At 41.6% G+C, this 15915-nt stretch overlaps 1 protein-coding gene across 1 annotated transcript in view; it reads left to right on the forward strand.

The window, feature by feature from the left end:
* myo15aa (myosin XVAa) overlaps positions 1–15915 on the forward strand; it is a 174653-nt gene that overhangs the window by 140138 nt on the left and 18600 nt on the right. Inside the window, exons 32-37 of the mRNA XM_048609721.1 lie at positions 884–1025; positions 2347–2464; positions 3267–3341; positions 5670–5881; positions 9549–9667; positions 14426–14498. Coding sequence (XP_048465678.1) covers positions 884–1025; positions 2347–2464; positions 3267–3341; positions 5670–5881; positions 9549–9667; positions 14426–14498 — 739 coding nt within the window. The remainder of the gene's footprint in view (positions 1–883; positions 1026–2346; positions 2465–3266; positions 3342–5669; positions 5882–9548; positions 9668–14425; positions 14499–15915) is intronic.

The following is a 15915-nucleotide window of genomic DNA, read 5'->3' on the forward strand; positions in this document are numbered from 1 at the left end:
CCTTCTTGATCTATTACTACTGTGGCACATGAACCATATCCTCTTTTCTATCTTGAGTCTTAGGGCTTATTTGGCTAACAGTGGTAGAGGATGAATTACTAGTGAGTCTCAATGAGAAGAGACGCTTGTCTTAACAAGATGTATTTTATTGTACAATGGCAATGGATGCAAGTTACAGTGGCTCATTAGGCACAATTACTGAGCATATTAGAAGACATTGATGGCACATCTATCTCCATTGAGATTTTGAACCAGATTCCTCTCTTATTCCCACCCAAAACTGTATGACATGTTTAGATTGGATGGAGTTTGTTGCCGTCTTCAACATTAACCCTTACAAGACTTCTGAGCCTTTTCACTACTTTAGATTCAATAAGACAGATATGTCCCTGTGGGACCAGAAGTGTGTTGTGGCGTTATAGAATATTACAGCACAGAAGGAGGTTGTTGACCCAATGTGAGTGTACCGGTTCCCAAAAGAGCTACCCAGGTAGTCCCAAACTTCATAGCTTTCTAAATTCATCACTTTCTAATTTATATCTAGTTCTCTTTTAAAACCTCATATGGAATCCACCTCCACCACTCTCCCAAACAATTCTCTAAGTAAACATGTTTCTCCTCATCTCATGCCTAACTCTCTTGCTGACAATCTTGAAATTATGGCCTCTGGTTACTGACATACCAACTAGTGGAAACAGAATATCTTTCTTTACCTTGTCAAATTGTTCTTTTGAACAGTAAGATCACCTCTTAATCTTCTTCAAGAAGAATAAGCCCAATTTCTCTAATCTTTCCTTTATCTGACATCCCTCATTCCCTGGTATCATTCTAGTTTCCTGAATGTGTTCTCAGTCTAATTATTCTTCTAATGGCCACCTTTCAGCTACTCGGACATCTTATTTGCCACCATCCCTTCTAAAAACATGCTGGACTTCAACCTCACCAATGAAAAGCTGATTCTGTTTTCCTCCAAGGCTCCACAAGTTAAGAGTATGATTGATTACTTCATCACTGAACTGAAGAAGGTGTGTAAAGAATTTGCTTTTATGCTTTTTCATATGATCACTGCATGAAGGAGATAATTAATGCTTCTCAGAAGTTTTCTGTTTGTGAACCAAGACATGAATTCTTTACTCTGAAGTAAAATGTCATGGGTCAAAGTCCTATTTCAGAGACTGGAAAACATAATTCATACTGTTCCTCTGAGGGTTTGTTATTACTGAGAGTACTGTTACTCTGCAGTCATGGCAGTGCCATCTTTCATAAACTAAGGCCACATCAACCTTTTCAGGTGGCTATAAGATTCTCATGGTAGTGATCAAAAGTGCAGGGGAATTTTCCTGTGACCTGGTCAACATGTATTCCTAAACTAACATCACTAAAACAGAATATATGGCCATTGCTGTTTGTGGCACTCATCAGTGCTTTCCTACATTACAACAATGGCAACATTTCATCATCCCTTATTGGCTGAAGTTGAGAAAGGTACATTATAAATGCAAGCTGTTTCTTTATCTCTGCATCAACAGCTTCAATTTTCTGTTCTCTTGTTAAATTAGAAAATGCAGACCACAGTGCTGGCAGCAGTTTCAAATGCTGTTGCAATTTAAATAATAAAGAAGATTTGAAGAGGATCTGCGTAGTACTGGATTGCACACATGTCCTTTCACCGCTAGATATTAATTCAGTCATTTGGTGAAACATGCCAATCAAAAAGTATACAGAAGGTAAAAGCAAAATACTGCAGATGGTGGAAATCTAAAATAAAGACACAAAAGTGAATGGAAATATTTAGCAGATCTGGCAACTTCTAGTTTGTGCTTGAGTCAGATATGATGTTTCTTCAGAACTGGTTCAGAACAGTCCCTCATTTCACAATCTCATTTACAGAGTTCAGGAATGGCTGGATTGGCAATGAGCTTTCACTCTGGTACTGGGATTTGTACCTAAGGGCAAAATCTTGCGCTGGTGAATGGGAGTTCACGTCAGTGTGACTTGTTTCAGGCTCTAGCGTAAAAACAATGCCCTGCATTACAATATCACCAATATACTGCCATTAGCATGCTATCCACACCTCCTCATTTTATTGATCAACCTCTGGTATCCAAGTTGTATTCTGCCCCTGGACTCCATTGCCCGGAGGCTCATCACTTTTTACTGCATTGCCTCATTAGTGCTTTCCCAGTCTCCTCATAATGCTGCTGTGCCTTCACTCAGCTCCCCCACCTACTGATGGCTTTCAGTGTCTTGGAAATTTTTTTTACATGGTCAGTGCTATCTCTTATCAGTGGCTGTGGCTAGTAAGACAGAGAATTAATGTTGCCTTTATATATGACCTGTCACCAGGATTCTAACTATGTAATAGCAGTGAAGAGTCACATCACAAATAACATCTCCTACCTACGATTCCACAAGGGTGACATCATTCGTTTACAACCCATGGATGGTCTTAAGGAAGGTCAGTGTCTGTGGATGTATAATTATTCATTCGTTGGGCTCAGGTACAGAAGATAAAAGCTAATTCCAGCTTTTGTCTCTAAATTTGAGCTTTGGAGTGATTGTAAGCAATATATCCATTTGTAGTGTGTGGCTGTTTAATTTAACTGCATAGAACCTTTCATTCTTTTTGTGAAACCACACTCAGGCAGTGACTTAAATGGGCCTCCCTGTGCCTAGCCTTTGCAAGAACTCTCTAGGTGTTGTGAGGGGATATAGGTTGTAAGTAAATGGATGTTAAATAGGTCATCTGTGTGGAACTGAAAATCCCACACAAAACTCCAAGTATATCTGACTGGCTCAGCAGTGATGCCCACTATTGATGGTGCACTGGTACTCCCTGTCAGACTCACATTCGAGCAGGAATGGCCATTTGATTCAGTTCTGGCTGGAGTTAATCCAAGCAAACATTAGCAGATTCAGAGAGGAGGACAGAAAAGTGCAATCAGATTGGATCACGTGTCTTTCGAATTTCTGACTTTCAAATTTCTGACTGGGTATTTTGTAGTTCTACAATCCATACAGTTGTTCATGCAACACCATCAGATGAGTAGCATGTGCCCCAACATTGGGTGGCATGGGGTGAGTGTGGATTCACACTTTGGTGTCAGTGAGTGTGGATTCACACCCTGGTGTTAGTGAGTGTGAATTCACTCCTGGGTGTCAGTGAGTGTGAATTCACACTCTGGTGTCGGACCACTGGTTTGTATTGTGTCGTGTTTCTGCACTGCTTGATTTTTGTGCCTCTCATGTTTTGTGTCTGCCCTCAGACCATTGCTATGGCTGTATAGTCAGGAAGAAGGTCATATACCTCGAGGACCTAAAGAAATACACTCCTGATTTTGGTGGGTTGGAAGCAGAGTCAAGTTGCTTCCTTTTTGTTTGCGTGTGACTCATCCTTCCTCCTTCTTCCACCCTCTCCCTCCCTGTAACTGCTGATTTCTGACACAAAAAGATTTTGAAATTAGCCCATTTGATTGCTAAATAACTAGTCAGTGCTAGATCTATAGTGGGCAGCCCCAGATCTGGTGTGAATGGTCACACTGGAGTGGGGGTAGTTCCAAGTCTGGTGTGAATGATCCACTCCAGTGTGCACATTCTCAGATCCTTTACTAATCAGCCAGGATTCTATCCTCTCCTGCTATAACATGTGCGCAATGTGTGGATTCTGGATTGGGCTCAACCCTACCATTGAGACCAATTCACTAGTTGGAAAGACGCTGAAGGATTTTAAGCATCGCTAATCCCAGGAGAGAAGGGAGAAATCTGGAAAAACTGTCAACCGTGTTCACTAAAATACTAACAGTATGAGTTACAGTGTTACATACCTTTCTGATTACAGTCAATCTCCATTTCACCTTAATGCTCCTTCTCACTGTATTAATGTTCCATCTTGCAGTGTTAGTGCTCCATTGCTTTCAAACAAGCTGTTTGCTTGTGGACTGAATTGAGTGAACATATTCTGCTGATATATTCTATCTGTGGTGTTTTAGACCTGGTGTGTGCACGTTTGATGTGTTTTATGTTTACTGAGGCCTCACCCATTTTGGATCCAAAGTTGTCTATATATGGACTATCGAAATAAAACTTGAGAAAAACCAGAAGCAGCTGCCTCAGCATTGGAAAGGGAAAACAACAGCTAGTTTTCGTTACAAGTCATGTTCCAGGCAAAAAAGAAGCTTTCTCCATAGTTTGAGATTGTCATGAACTCCTGCCAGTTTCCAATGTGTTGTGCTTTTTATTATGTCACTGTATTACAACAGAACAAGTAGCTGCAGATGTTTCAGTGCCTCCACCAAACAGCCATGATGTGGAAGTGCCTGTGTTGGACTAGGGTGGGCAAGTTTAATTGAAAACACAAGCTTTTGGAGCCTCGCTCCTCCTAAAGAAGGAGTGAAGCTCAGAAAGCTTGTGTTTTCAAATAAACCTGTTGGACTATAACCTAGTGTCATGTGATTTCTGATGTTGTCCGCCAAGTACAGTGGATATGAAAGTTTTGCTTAACATCAATATTTAGGATGCTGTAGGCAGCAAACAAGTGGTTTCCACTGTTGCTGTAAGACTAGTGGTTGTTAATTCAAAGTTGTTCACTGAAGATTTTATCTTGTCCAATTTAAAATTTTTGTTTGTTTTCATCTTGCACAGTTTAAAATTTTTATTTGTTTTGGTGTGTTTCTTTTCATCCTTGTCAATGTCAGGGATTTACAGTAGATCCCAGTATCAGCATCAAACATTCATGTGGCAGGCACAGCATTGGCTAGATAGAGCAAAGTTCCCTCTTCATCGTTCCATTAAACACTCCCAGATCAAGTATAACACTGTAAAAGGTTCGACATATTCAATTGTTTAATTTAACTGCTTTTGATTATGTTAGTCTGTTGGCTGATCTGTGTTACAGTGCTTGATTAATTAAGTCTTGGTATAGCTATGAGATCTAAAATAAACAGAAGTTTCCAGAGAATGACTGGAGAAGCCAAAGCTCTGAACATGAGGAGACATCATGTGATTCCTGAGATATTTTAATAAACTTAGACTAAAATCTAGCATCATTTCTGCATTGCTCTGAGAGAAATCAAGTATATATTATAGAACATAACCAGCGATTACACAGCAGATATAGAGTAAAGCCCTCCATACTGATTCTTCTAACACTCACAGGGCAGGTATGGTGCTGGCTAGATACACAATAAAGCATATTGTCTTGCCAGACACTGTCATGACAGGTACAACATGGGTTGGATAACGATTAAAGGTCCCTCAAAGCATTTCCAGGCAGTTGCAACATGGTTACATGTAGTGTCCCATCACATACTCTCAGGGCAGGCATAGCATGGGGTCAATACAGAGTAAATGTTGGGTATTGTGACTTGGGAGGAGAGATGGACATCTGTTGGTCACGTGCCTTCTGGCAGCTATTCTGAGAACTGCATTCTACAGAAGCAGTTGAGTAGATTGCGACTCTGCGTTTGTGTTGCAGATATTGGATGATAGTAGAACTGGGTAGTCCCCCTGCTGTTCAAGCCCATGTATAAACAGATAAAGCTGCCTAGATCGATGAAAGTTCACAGCACTCATATTCCTCTCTTTGAATTAACGTAACTGAAACATATGAAGATTTTTATCCACAGGTACCAAGCTGCTATGAAATAACAAACATTTGCTTGTTTGGACAGGCTGGAAGTTTGGAGCATTCCATGGCAGGTCTGGGCTTTTCCCTGTGGAATACGTGCAGCCTGTGGCTGCCCCAGACTTTATTCACCTAAGCACAGACAAGAAAGAAGAACCAATGGACAAAAAGGGCAAAGTAGCAGCTTCAGCCTCAGCCACTGTGGCAGCTGCAGTGGGATCGACAGCAGCAGCTGAAGAACTGGACAGAAAGTCAGAGGTGCAGATTTGATCTTCCAGACATTCACACTATTCCATTACACTGCACTGTCACTCTTATCTATGCCCATATTAAAGGACAGGGGCTATCTTTGTAGCCTGAGACAGACCAAATGATAATTTGTTTAGCTTTGCATTAACATTACATGCATTGTAGTATCATAATGTAGTGACAGTTTTACATCTGTTCTGGTGAGTAATTGACAAGCAATCAGATGGTTGCAAACTATCCCTTATGCTTCTGTCTTACTTATTTGCTAGACTTTTGACTTAGAGCTTCACCCATTCTTAAGAATTACAGAAAATTTTGCAACAGCTTATCAACATCAGGTTAATCAACTCTTCCAAGTATGCCAGTGGTTAAAGCAACAATCAGTGAAGCCACAAACGTGACCAGAGATCCTGATATTGATTTGTATGCTGTGCTAATTATCTGGTCACAGTATCAGCTTACCTGATTCCCATGGGCTGGCATGTGTAAAATCAACTAGAGTTCCTATCCCTGGTCACTATTCAGTATTTCCTGCAAGAAGGTGCAGATAATTGATAATGGATGACAGGGTGGGATGACAGGGTGGCTTTGGCTCAGTTGCATAATCAATGCTCACTAATCATCTTAAAATGTTTAAGTAGGGTGGAGTCAGTATCAGTGGAGCAGGAACTGGTGGGCAAAAGGTCAGTATCACTTTAGTGGCAATTATTAGTACAGAGTCAGTAGCAGTTGGATTGAATGTTTAGTAACTGCACGAATGGATGAACACCAAGTCAGTATCTGAAGAATAAATGGTACAAAGTCGTCAGTGGGAATGGTTGGGGACAGAGTCTGTACCAGTGGGAATGGATGGGTGCAAAGTTAGTACAAGCAGAACTGCTGCATTTCGCAAGTCATTGGTGATGGAAGGATAGGTTGACAGAATGGTTAATACAGTATCCTTGGCTTTATTAATGGGAGCATAGAGTATAAGAGAAAGAAGGTTATGTTGAACCTGTATAGAATACTACTTTGGATTTACCTGGAGTATTACATCCAGTTCTGGGTGTTGCACTTTAGGAAAGATGTGGAGGCATTGGAGAACGTGCAGAAAAGATTTGCAAGAATGGTTCCAGGGACGAAGGTAAATTGGAAAAGTTAGGATTGTTTTCCTTGGAGAATAGACAATTGTGAGGAGATTTAATTCATGTATTCAAAAACATGAGGACAGATTTCATAGGGAGAAACTGTTCCCAGCCATGAAAAGATTGAGAATGAAAGGGCACAGATTTAAAGTACAGATTTAAATTAGTAAAAGGATCAAAAGTGACATGAGGAAAAGCTTTTTCATGGATTGAGTGGTTAAGATTAGGAATGCCTGAAAGTGTGGTGGAAGCAGGTTCAATAGAAGCAATTGTATTCAAAATACAATTCAACTGTTCGCTCACAATAAAGAAATACAGTGGTTACAGGGAGATGGTGAAAGAATGGAACTAAGTGAATTGTGCATCCATAGAGCTGGTACAGACTTGATGGGCTGAATGGCTTCCACTTGTGCTGTAATAAATGTGTAATTGTGATCACATTATATCCAAGTGAGGAAGGACCAATGTTCAAGCAACAAAAACAGAAAAGGGGAGAAATCTAGCGGCAAATTATAAAAAGTGTACTAGTTTTATCTTGTGTAAATCTCAGCTTGTAAAGAAAATAAGTAATGTTTCTCAGTAGACTTAAAAAACAGATAAGGGGCTGTATATGAACTGAAATTAAATTTAACCCACAGTCTATCGCACCAGTACGTGCAGGCAGGTGGCTAGGGAATCTAGGGAGGTGAACACAGACATCTGCAGGGAGTCTGAGGTTTGAATCTCTCCTTTCAGAACAGAGTCCTGTGTCAGAAAGATCAGCTTTCTCACCCTGATCTTTCCCCACGTGCCAAAATGCCATAATGGGAAGAAGTAGAGCTCCTAGTGTTGAAATTATATTTTGGGAACTCTCAGCAACTGACAGAAATAATAGAGTGGGGGAAGCTTCCATTGTCTGAATGGTATAATGGAGAGAGGGAGGAGATCCCAGTGGGATGGATGGGAACTCGCACAGTTTTATTGATTGTATGGAGAGGGGGATCTCACCTTTGAGTGAAAGATGTATGGAATCTATTTAAGATGGAATAAGACGGAAGTTAAAACACTTAGAACTGGGGAGAGATGATGAAAGGAGTTTGAAAAAAAAGTTGAATTTTTCTCATCATCACCCTTTCCTTACCTCTTTACTGGAGAACATGACGTCTTACCAGAGTCCAGTTTCATAGATATTTGTCCATCCCTGTAGCATCTACCAACTCTCTCCTGCTTCAACTCATCTGCAGCTGTAACCCTAATCCATTCTTCTGGTACCTCAAGACTTGACTGCTCCAAAACACTTGTGGCTTACATCCTGTATTTGACAACTCTATAAACTTGGTGTCATCTAAAACTCTACTGCCCGTCTCCTAATTGGTACCAAATCCCATGCAATCACAATGCCTCCTGATGTATACTGACTCCCAGACAAGCAAGGTCTTGATTTTAAAATTCTTATCCTGATTTTGAAATTCTTCCAGGGCCTCACTTTTCCCTGTCTTGTAGGCTGTTCAGTCCTACACGCCTCTTGGTGTATTGGTATTGATGTTGGTGTTCTTCCATTCCTGTCTCTTAAGCATCCCTGATTTTAATTTCTCCATCATTGGTGGCTGTGCCTTCAAAGGCCTCAGCCCGAAGTTCTGGAACCTCTTCCCTAAATCTCTTTGCCTGTCTATGTCTGTCTCCTCCTTAGGACATTTCTTAAAACCAACCTCTGACCAAACTTTTGATCATCTGCCCTAATGATATATGTAGCTCCGTATGAAATTTTGTTTGACAACGCCTGTAAAGTGCTCTGTGAAGTTTTACTATATTAAAAGTGACATAAGTACAAGTTGTTCTTTTTATTGTACTGGCTGACCTGTTGTAGTTCACTGATGAACCAAATCAGGTTCACCTCCACCTCTGCGCTCATCTGACTGCTAGGCTGCAGATTTCAAATATGGGTTACTAGAGGGATCATCAGAAGAACAAATGAGTAACCTAAGTAAAAACTGAAACAATTATGGATGTTGGAAATCAGAAACAAAAATCAAAACTTACTGGAAGAGCTCAGCAGGTCTGGCAGCATCTGTGGAGAGAAATCAGCGTTAACGTTTTGGGTCCATTGACCCTTCCTCAGAACAGGTGGCAGCTAGGAAATTGTTGATTCTAAAGCAGAAGATAGCGTGGGGAGAGCGGGGTAAGGAGTAAATGACAGATGAAGATAGAACCCAAAGAGAGAGAAGAACAGTTGGAAAGACAAAGGAGTGGAGAACAATCAAGCTCGGACGGTGAATAGCTCCTAATGGGCACTGTTAGTGGCTAACACGCATTTCTGTCTAATAGGAGACCATGTGATAACAAGGCCTAGTGTGTGAGGGTAGGGGTAAGGACATGGCAGTGTCCGCGTGTGTGTGTGTGAAATGATTAATCTAACCCATTGTTGAAGGGGGACACTCATTACAGAGTTCCTACTGACATCCAGGCTGGCTCAGTGTGAAATGGAGCTCAAGACTAGGACTCTGTCTGTGGTATCTGCGACCTGCTGCCTCAACATGTTTCTCTGTCCAGTTCATTATTTTACTTTTCTGCAGGCCTCCCCACCAGTCAATGAGCTTATGGAGAGTATACCTGAATATGTCCTTCAGGATAACCAGTACACCATGATCGAATTTGCCAAGAAATACTTCCGTCAGCCCCACAAGTTAAAAAGGTGAGTGAGAAACAGGCATTGATCAGTGTGAATCCACAGTTCATCCAGACTGCACAAGTGAACAAGCCCAAGTGTGACCTTTCTAGGTATGAGCTTGACATCTGAATTATCAAACATAAAACTGTTTGAGAGTGATGTGGTCAGTCATGTGATGACAGGCCTCAACCACTCAATATTAATCTATTCCCTTTTGTCTTGCGTCTTTCACTTTCTCTACACCTCTTCCATTCTTCATTTGGAATATAATTTGTACTGTTTACCTTGTGTTTACCTTGTACCATCTGTCTTTTGCCTACATCTCTGTACTCTTACATAAACCAAGTTGGATAAAAATCAATTTAATTTGCTCATGCTTGATTAAGTAATCTTCAGATTTTGGGTGAATGAATTCTTGCCAAAGCTAAATCACAAGTATGCTTTAAACATTCTTCATTGTCTACAAAGCACCTTTTATATTCAAAGTACATATATATGCCTAGCAATTGATTGACAGATCATTGAAAACAATTAGCAGCTGTTCCACATGAAATTCAATGTCAGCACTGAACATAGAAAAGGATACAATCCTTTTAAAGAATACAATCTAAAACAAATGTATATATTATTTCTAACACCCCGAATGAATGTGTGGTAAACACGTGTAATACACCTGATAGTGCATATCGAATAGCAAATGTGATCAAGACAGATCCCATGTATTTCTCAGCATTTCCCCCCAGATGTTAATGACACAATGGGTCATCAAATATCATTAACTTCATAAGGGATTACAATTCTTCACTTTTACTGATGTGGCCTTGAAATTCCTGCTGAAGAGCTGTTCCATCATGGACTGCCTCAACAACTGTGTCTGTTCTGGGACATTCCCCTGGGACTCAAAAATTGTATTCAGTACATATTCACGACCATAACTCCAGCTCTTCACCAACTACTGGCTTCACCAAACTAAAAAGTACCCCTGAGACTTTCCTAACCTACAATCTTGCTCAGCTGCATGAAGTAAATATAGCTTATGGGTTTTTCATCTCCCACATTCTCTCAACTCCAGTGCTTCACAGCTTGCTTGACACAGAACCAGTAGCCTTCTAACTTTTACAATTCCCCAGGACTTCTTCTGAGTCCTAACTCCAACTCTTAGGTGCTGGAAAAACTCAGCAGGTCCGGCAGCATCTGTGAAGGAAAAAACAGAGTTCTGAGGAAGGGTCACTGGACCCGAAACGTTAACTCTGTTTTTCCCTTCACAGATGCTGCCAGACCTGCTGAGCTTTTCCAGCAACTTTGTCTTTGTTCCTGATTTACAGCATCTGCAGTTCTTTTGTTTTTTGTTTTTTATCCAACTCTTAGCTGCTTACTAATTAATAGAGCTTCTCTCTGAGTTCATTTCAACAGCACTGAGTCAGCCAGTTGCTGTCTCCTCTGCAGGACATCTAAAAATCAGCCATAAGACCATAAGACATAGGAGCAGAAATTAGGCCATTCGGTCCATCAAGTCTTCTCCGCCATTCACTCGTGGCTGATAAGTTCCTCAACCCCATTCCCCTGCTTTCTCCCCGAAACCCTTGATCCCCTTGATAATCAAGAACGTATCTCTCTCAGTCTTAAATGTACTCAATGACCTGGTCTCCACAGCCTTCTGTGGCAGTGAATTCCATAGATTCACCACTCTCCGGCTGAAGAAGTTTCTCCTTATCTCCATTTTAAAAGGTCTTCCCTTTACTCTAAGGCTGTGCCCTCAAATCCTAGACTCTCCTACCAATGGAAGCATCTTCCCAATATCCACTTTGTCCAGGCCATTCAGTATCTGAAAGTTTCAATTAGAACCCCCCTCATCCTTATAAACTCCAATGAGTATAGTCCCAGAGTCCTCAAACGTTCTCATATGTTAAGCTTTCCATTCCTGGGACCATTGTCGTGAGCCTCCTCTGAACCCGCTCCAGGGCCAGTACATTCTTCCTGAGATGTGGGGCCCAAACCTGCACGCAATACTCCAAATGTGGCCTGACCAGCGCCTTATACAGCCTCAGTAGTACATCCCTGCTTTTATATTCAAGACCTCTCAAAATAAATGCCAACATTGCATTTGCCTTCCTGACTACTGACTCAACCTGCAAGCTTACCTCGAGAGAATTCTGGACTAGAACTCCCAAGTCTCTTTGGACTTCAGACTTCTGAATTTTCTCCCCATTTAGAAAATAATCCATGCTTTAGTTCTTTTTACCAAAGTGCATGATCTCACACTTTCCCACATTGTACTCCATCAGCCACTTCTTTCCCCACTCTCCTAACCTGTCCAAGTGCTTCTGCAGCCTCGCCACCTTCTCAATACTACCTGTCCCTCCACCTATCTTTGTATCGTCTGCAAACTTAGCCAGAATGCCCACAGTTCCTTCATCTAGATCATTAATGTATAAAGCACCGACCCTTGCAGAACACCACTTGTCACCGGCTGCCTTCCTGAGAAAGACCCCTTTATCCCTACTCTCTGCTTTCTGCCAGACAGCCAATCTTCTATCCATGCTAGCACCTTGCCTCTAACACCATGGGCCCTTACCTGACTCAGCAGCCTCCTATGTGGCACCATATCAAAGGCCTTCTTGAAGTCCAGGTAGATAACATCCATTGGCTCTCCTTGGCCTACCCTGCTTATTACTTCCTCAAAGAATTCTAGCAGATTTGTCAGGCATGACCTCCCATTGATGAAGCCATGCTGACTTTGCCCTATTTTACTATACACTTCCAAATATTCAGAAATCTCATCCTTTACAATGGGCTCCGAAATCTTGCCCATGACTGAGGTTAGGCTAATCAGCCCGTAATTTTCCGTCTTTTGCCTTACTCCCTTTTTAAACAGGGGTGTCATGTTAGCGATTTTCCAGTCCTCTGGGACCCTCCCTGACTCGAGCGATTCCTGAAAGATCAACACTAACGCTTCCACTGTCTCTTCAGCTATCTCCTTTAGAACTCTGGGGTGTAGTCCATCTGGTCCAGGTGATTTATCCACCTTCAGGCCAATCAGTTTTACTAGCACGTTTTCCTTGGTGATGGCTACCATACTTAGCTCTGCCCCCTGACTCTCTTGAATTTTTGGGATATTACTTGCGTCTTCCATCGTGAAGACTGACACGATGTAATTATTCAGTTCCTCAGCCATTTCCTTGTTCCCTACTACATTCTCTCCAGCGTCATTTTCCAGTGGTCCAATGTCCACTTTTGCCTCTCTTTTGCCCTTTATATGCCTAAAGAAACTCTTACAGTCTTCATTTATATTACTGGCTAGCTTAGCCTCATATTTAATCTTCTCCCTCCTTATTCTTTTTTTGTTGCCCTCTGTTGGTCTTTGTAAGCTTCCCAGTCCTCTGGTTTCCCACTACCCCTTTGCCACATTATATGCTTTCTCTTTTGCTTTTATGCTGTTCCTGACTTCCTTAGTCAGCCACGGTTACCTCATTGTCCCTGTAGCATGCTTCTTTCTCCTAGGGAGGAATTTTTGCTGCGTCTGCTGAATTAGTCCCAGAAACTCCTGCCATTGCTGTTCCACTGTCTTTCCCGCTAGGCTCCTCTTCCAGTCAATTCTGCCCAGCTCCTCCTTCATACCTCTGTAGTCACCTTTATTCCGCTGTAATACCGTTACCTCTCATTCTATCTTCTCCCTCTCAAATTGCAGAGTAAATTCTATCATCTTATGATCACTGCCTCCTAAGGTTTCCTTTACCTTCAGCTCCCTTATCAAGTCTGCCTCATTGCACAACACTAAATCCAGTATTGCCTGTTCCCTTGTGGGCTCCACTATGAGCTGCTCCAAAAAGCCATCTCATAGACATTCCACAAATTCCTTTTCTTGCAATCCACTACCAACATGATTTTCCCAGTCCCCTGCATATTGAAATCCCCCATGATCACTGTAACCTTGCCTTTCTTACACACCTTTTCTATCTCCTGGTGTATCTTGCGCCCCAGATTCTGACTACTGTTTGGAGGCCTGTACACAACCCCAACTATATTTTTTTTACCTTTGCGGTTCATCAATTCTACCCACACAGATTCTGCACCATCTGACCCTACTTCGTTTCTTCCTATTGATTTAATTTCATTTCTCACTAATAAGGCAACCCCACCCACTCAGCCCACCTGCCTATCTTCTCGATAGGATGTATATCCTTGGATATTTAGTTCCCAATCCTGATCCCCTTGCAGCCATGTCTCCATGATGCCTACCACGTCATACCTGCCAGTTGCAATCTGTGTCACAAGCTCATTTACCTTATTCCTTATACTGCGTGCCCTCCTAAAACAAAATCTGCCCCTGTTTCTTTCACTTTCTCCAACTGTCTGTGATCCCAGAACTGCTTTTCAGTAACCCCTAAATGTCCTGATCGACCTATCAAAAGCCATGTAATAAGCTTCATCCCTGTTGCAGGGCAGAATTGAATCTTGCCGCTTCACAACTCTGGAGCTTTCTACTCTTGAATGATATTATCTTGCCATTTTCACCAAATGCTGGCTTTCCACACCAGGAATGCTTACAAAAAGAATTCTTCATAAGATGTTAAAAGATGTAGTACTTTTAAGGACAGGATGTCAGAGGTACTGAGATGTGGAAGCAAAGAAGAAAAGAAAAATGTAAAATAATAAATCTCCATATTTTAGAAATGTTAATCTCAGAAATATTAACAATTTGACAATTATAAACAAAAAGAAATATACCTGTAACATAAAACAAGCTCTAAAATATCTGTATATATTTTTTTCTCTCTGTAGTGAGATCACCAAAGAAAAGTCTAAAAAAGGCAGAGATCCCAAGGACCCAGCTGAGATGGTGAAGTATACAAAGGTAAGCAATGCCCAATGGTCTAATCATTGCTCCACATCCTACATGATAATTCTTGATTAAATGGCCTTCCAGGAGATGCAGATATTGAAGGGAACTTGCCACCAATGGGAATTAGCCACCCCATTATAAATTGATAGGTCATCGCAGTCTAGAGTGTGCTGGCTGCAAGATGCAGAAACTAGGTGCTTCAAACCAAAATTGTTTGAAGACGTTGATTTCCAATAGGTAAAATTCCACATGAGTTCTTTTGCAAGGATTAGAGAGGGCTATAGTTCAGTTGGCTAGGTGGCTGGTTTGCGATGCCAAGAGATGCCAACAGCATGGGTCCAATTCTTGCAATGGCTGAGGTTACTACAAAGGCTTCTCCTTCTCAACCACTCTCCTTGACTGGGGCGTGTTGACCTCAGGTTAAACCACCACCAGTTGTCTCTCTCTGTCTCTCTCTATCTCTATCTCTCTCATGAGAGAGCAGCCCTATTGTCTGGTAAGACTATCGCTATTATCTTATCTACTCTTGCACAGACCCAGTACCCTTGCCACCACTGTCTCTGAGCAGACCTAGCTCTGGCAAAGTGGAATTACCGTTCTCCCCCGGCCACAATGTGCTTTTTTGGTCTTTCCTAAATGAAGGCCCTGTCCTGAACTTTTATTGAATATTTAGCCTAGCCATGAGTGGATTCAGTCCAGGTTATATTTCCAAAGATGTGAGCTATGGGGAAAGCCATCACCTCTGGATTCTGGAGCGATGATTTTACAAATGTGTACAACCATCACAAAGCCCTTCACATTGGTCACATATAAGATCAAAGTTTGTAGCTGTGACTCCTCACTATGGGCGGCCAGCAGGTAAAGATTATTGTGGGTAGCACATTTTCAGAAAATTGTCCTCCAACCATCTTGTGTTACAGTCCTGAACCCAGCCAACTGGTTTCAGAACCCCAAATCTAATGATACATGCCACTTAATGCATTAGTAGGCACACATACACACACTCTCTCTCTCTCACACACACACATACTTACACTCACACTGACATTCTCACTTGCACATACTTACTTTCTCTCTCACACACTCATTAACAAACACATACACACACTCTGTAACTCAGATACACATACTCTCTCACACACACTCAGGCTCGCATACTCACTCATACACACACTCTCACACAGATTCACTAACACATATACACACTGTTACGCTCACACATGCACACAAACTGACATATACACTCTCACACATAAACACACTTTCTCACTAACACTGTCTCACACACAAACTTACACAAAAACACACATATACTCGAGCATACACGTGCACACTCACTTACAGACAGAAATCACAACATAGTGTTACTTGTGTGTACCCTGATTGACAGGAAATGATGCACAAATCTTTCTACCTCACTAAATGAAAT

Source organism: Rhincodon typus, chromosome 21 (genome assembly GCF_021869965.1).
Source record: "Rhincodon typus isolate 14 chromosome 21, sRhiTyp1.1, whole genome shotgun sequence".
NCBI classification, from domain to species: domain Eukaryota; kingdom Metazoa; phylum Chordata; class Chondrichthyes; order Orectolobiformes; family Rhincodontidae; genus Rhincodon; species Rhincodon typus.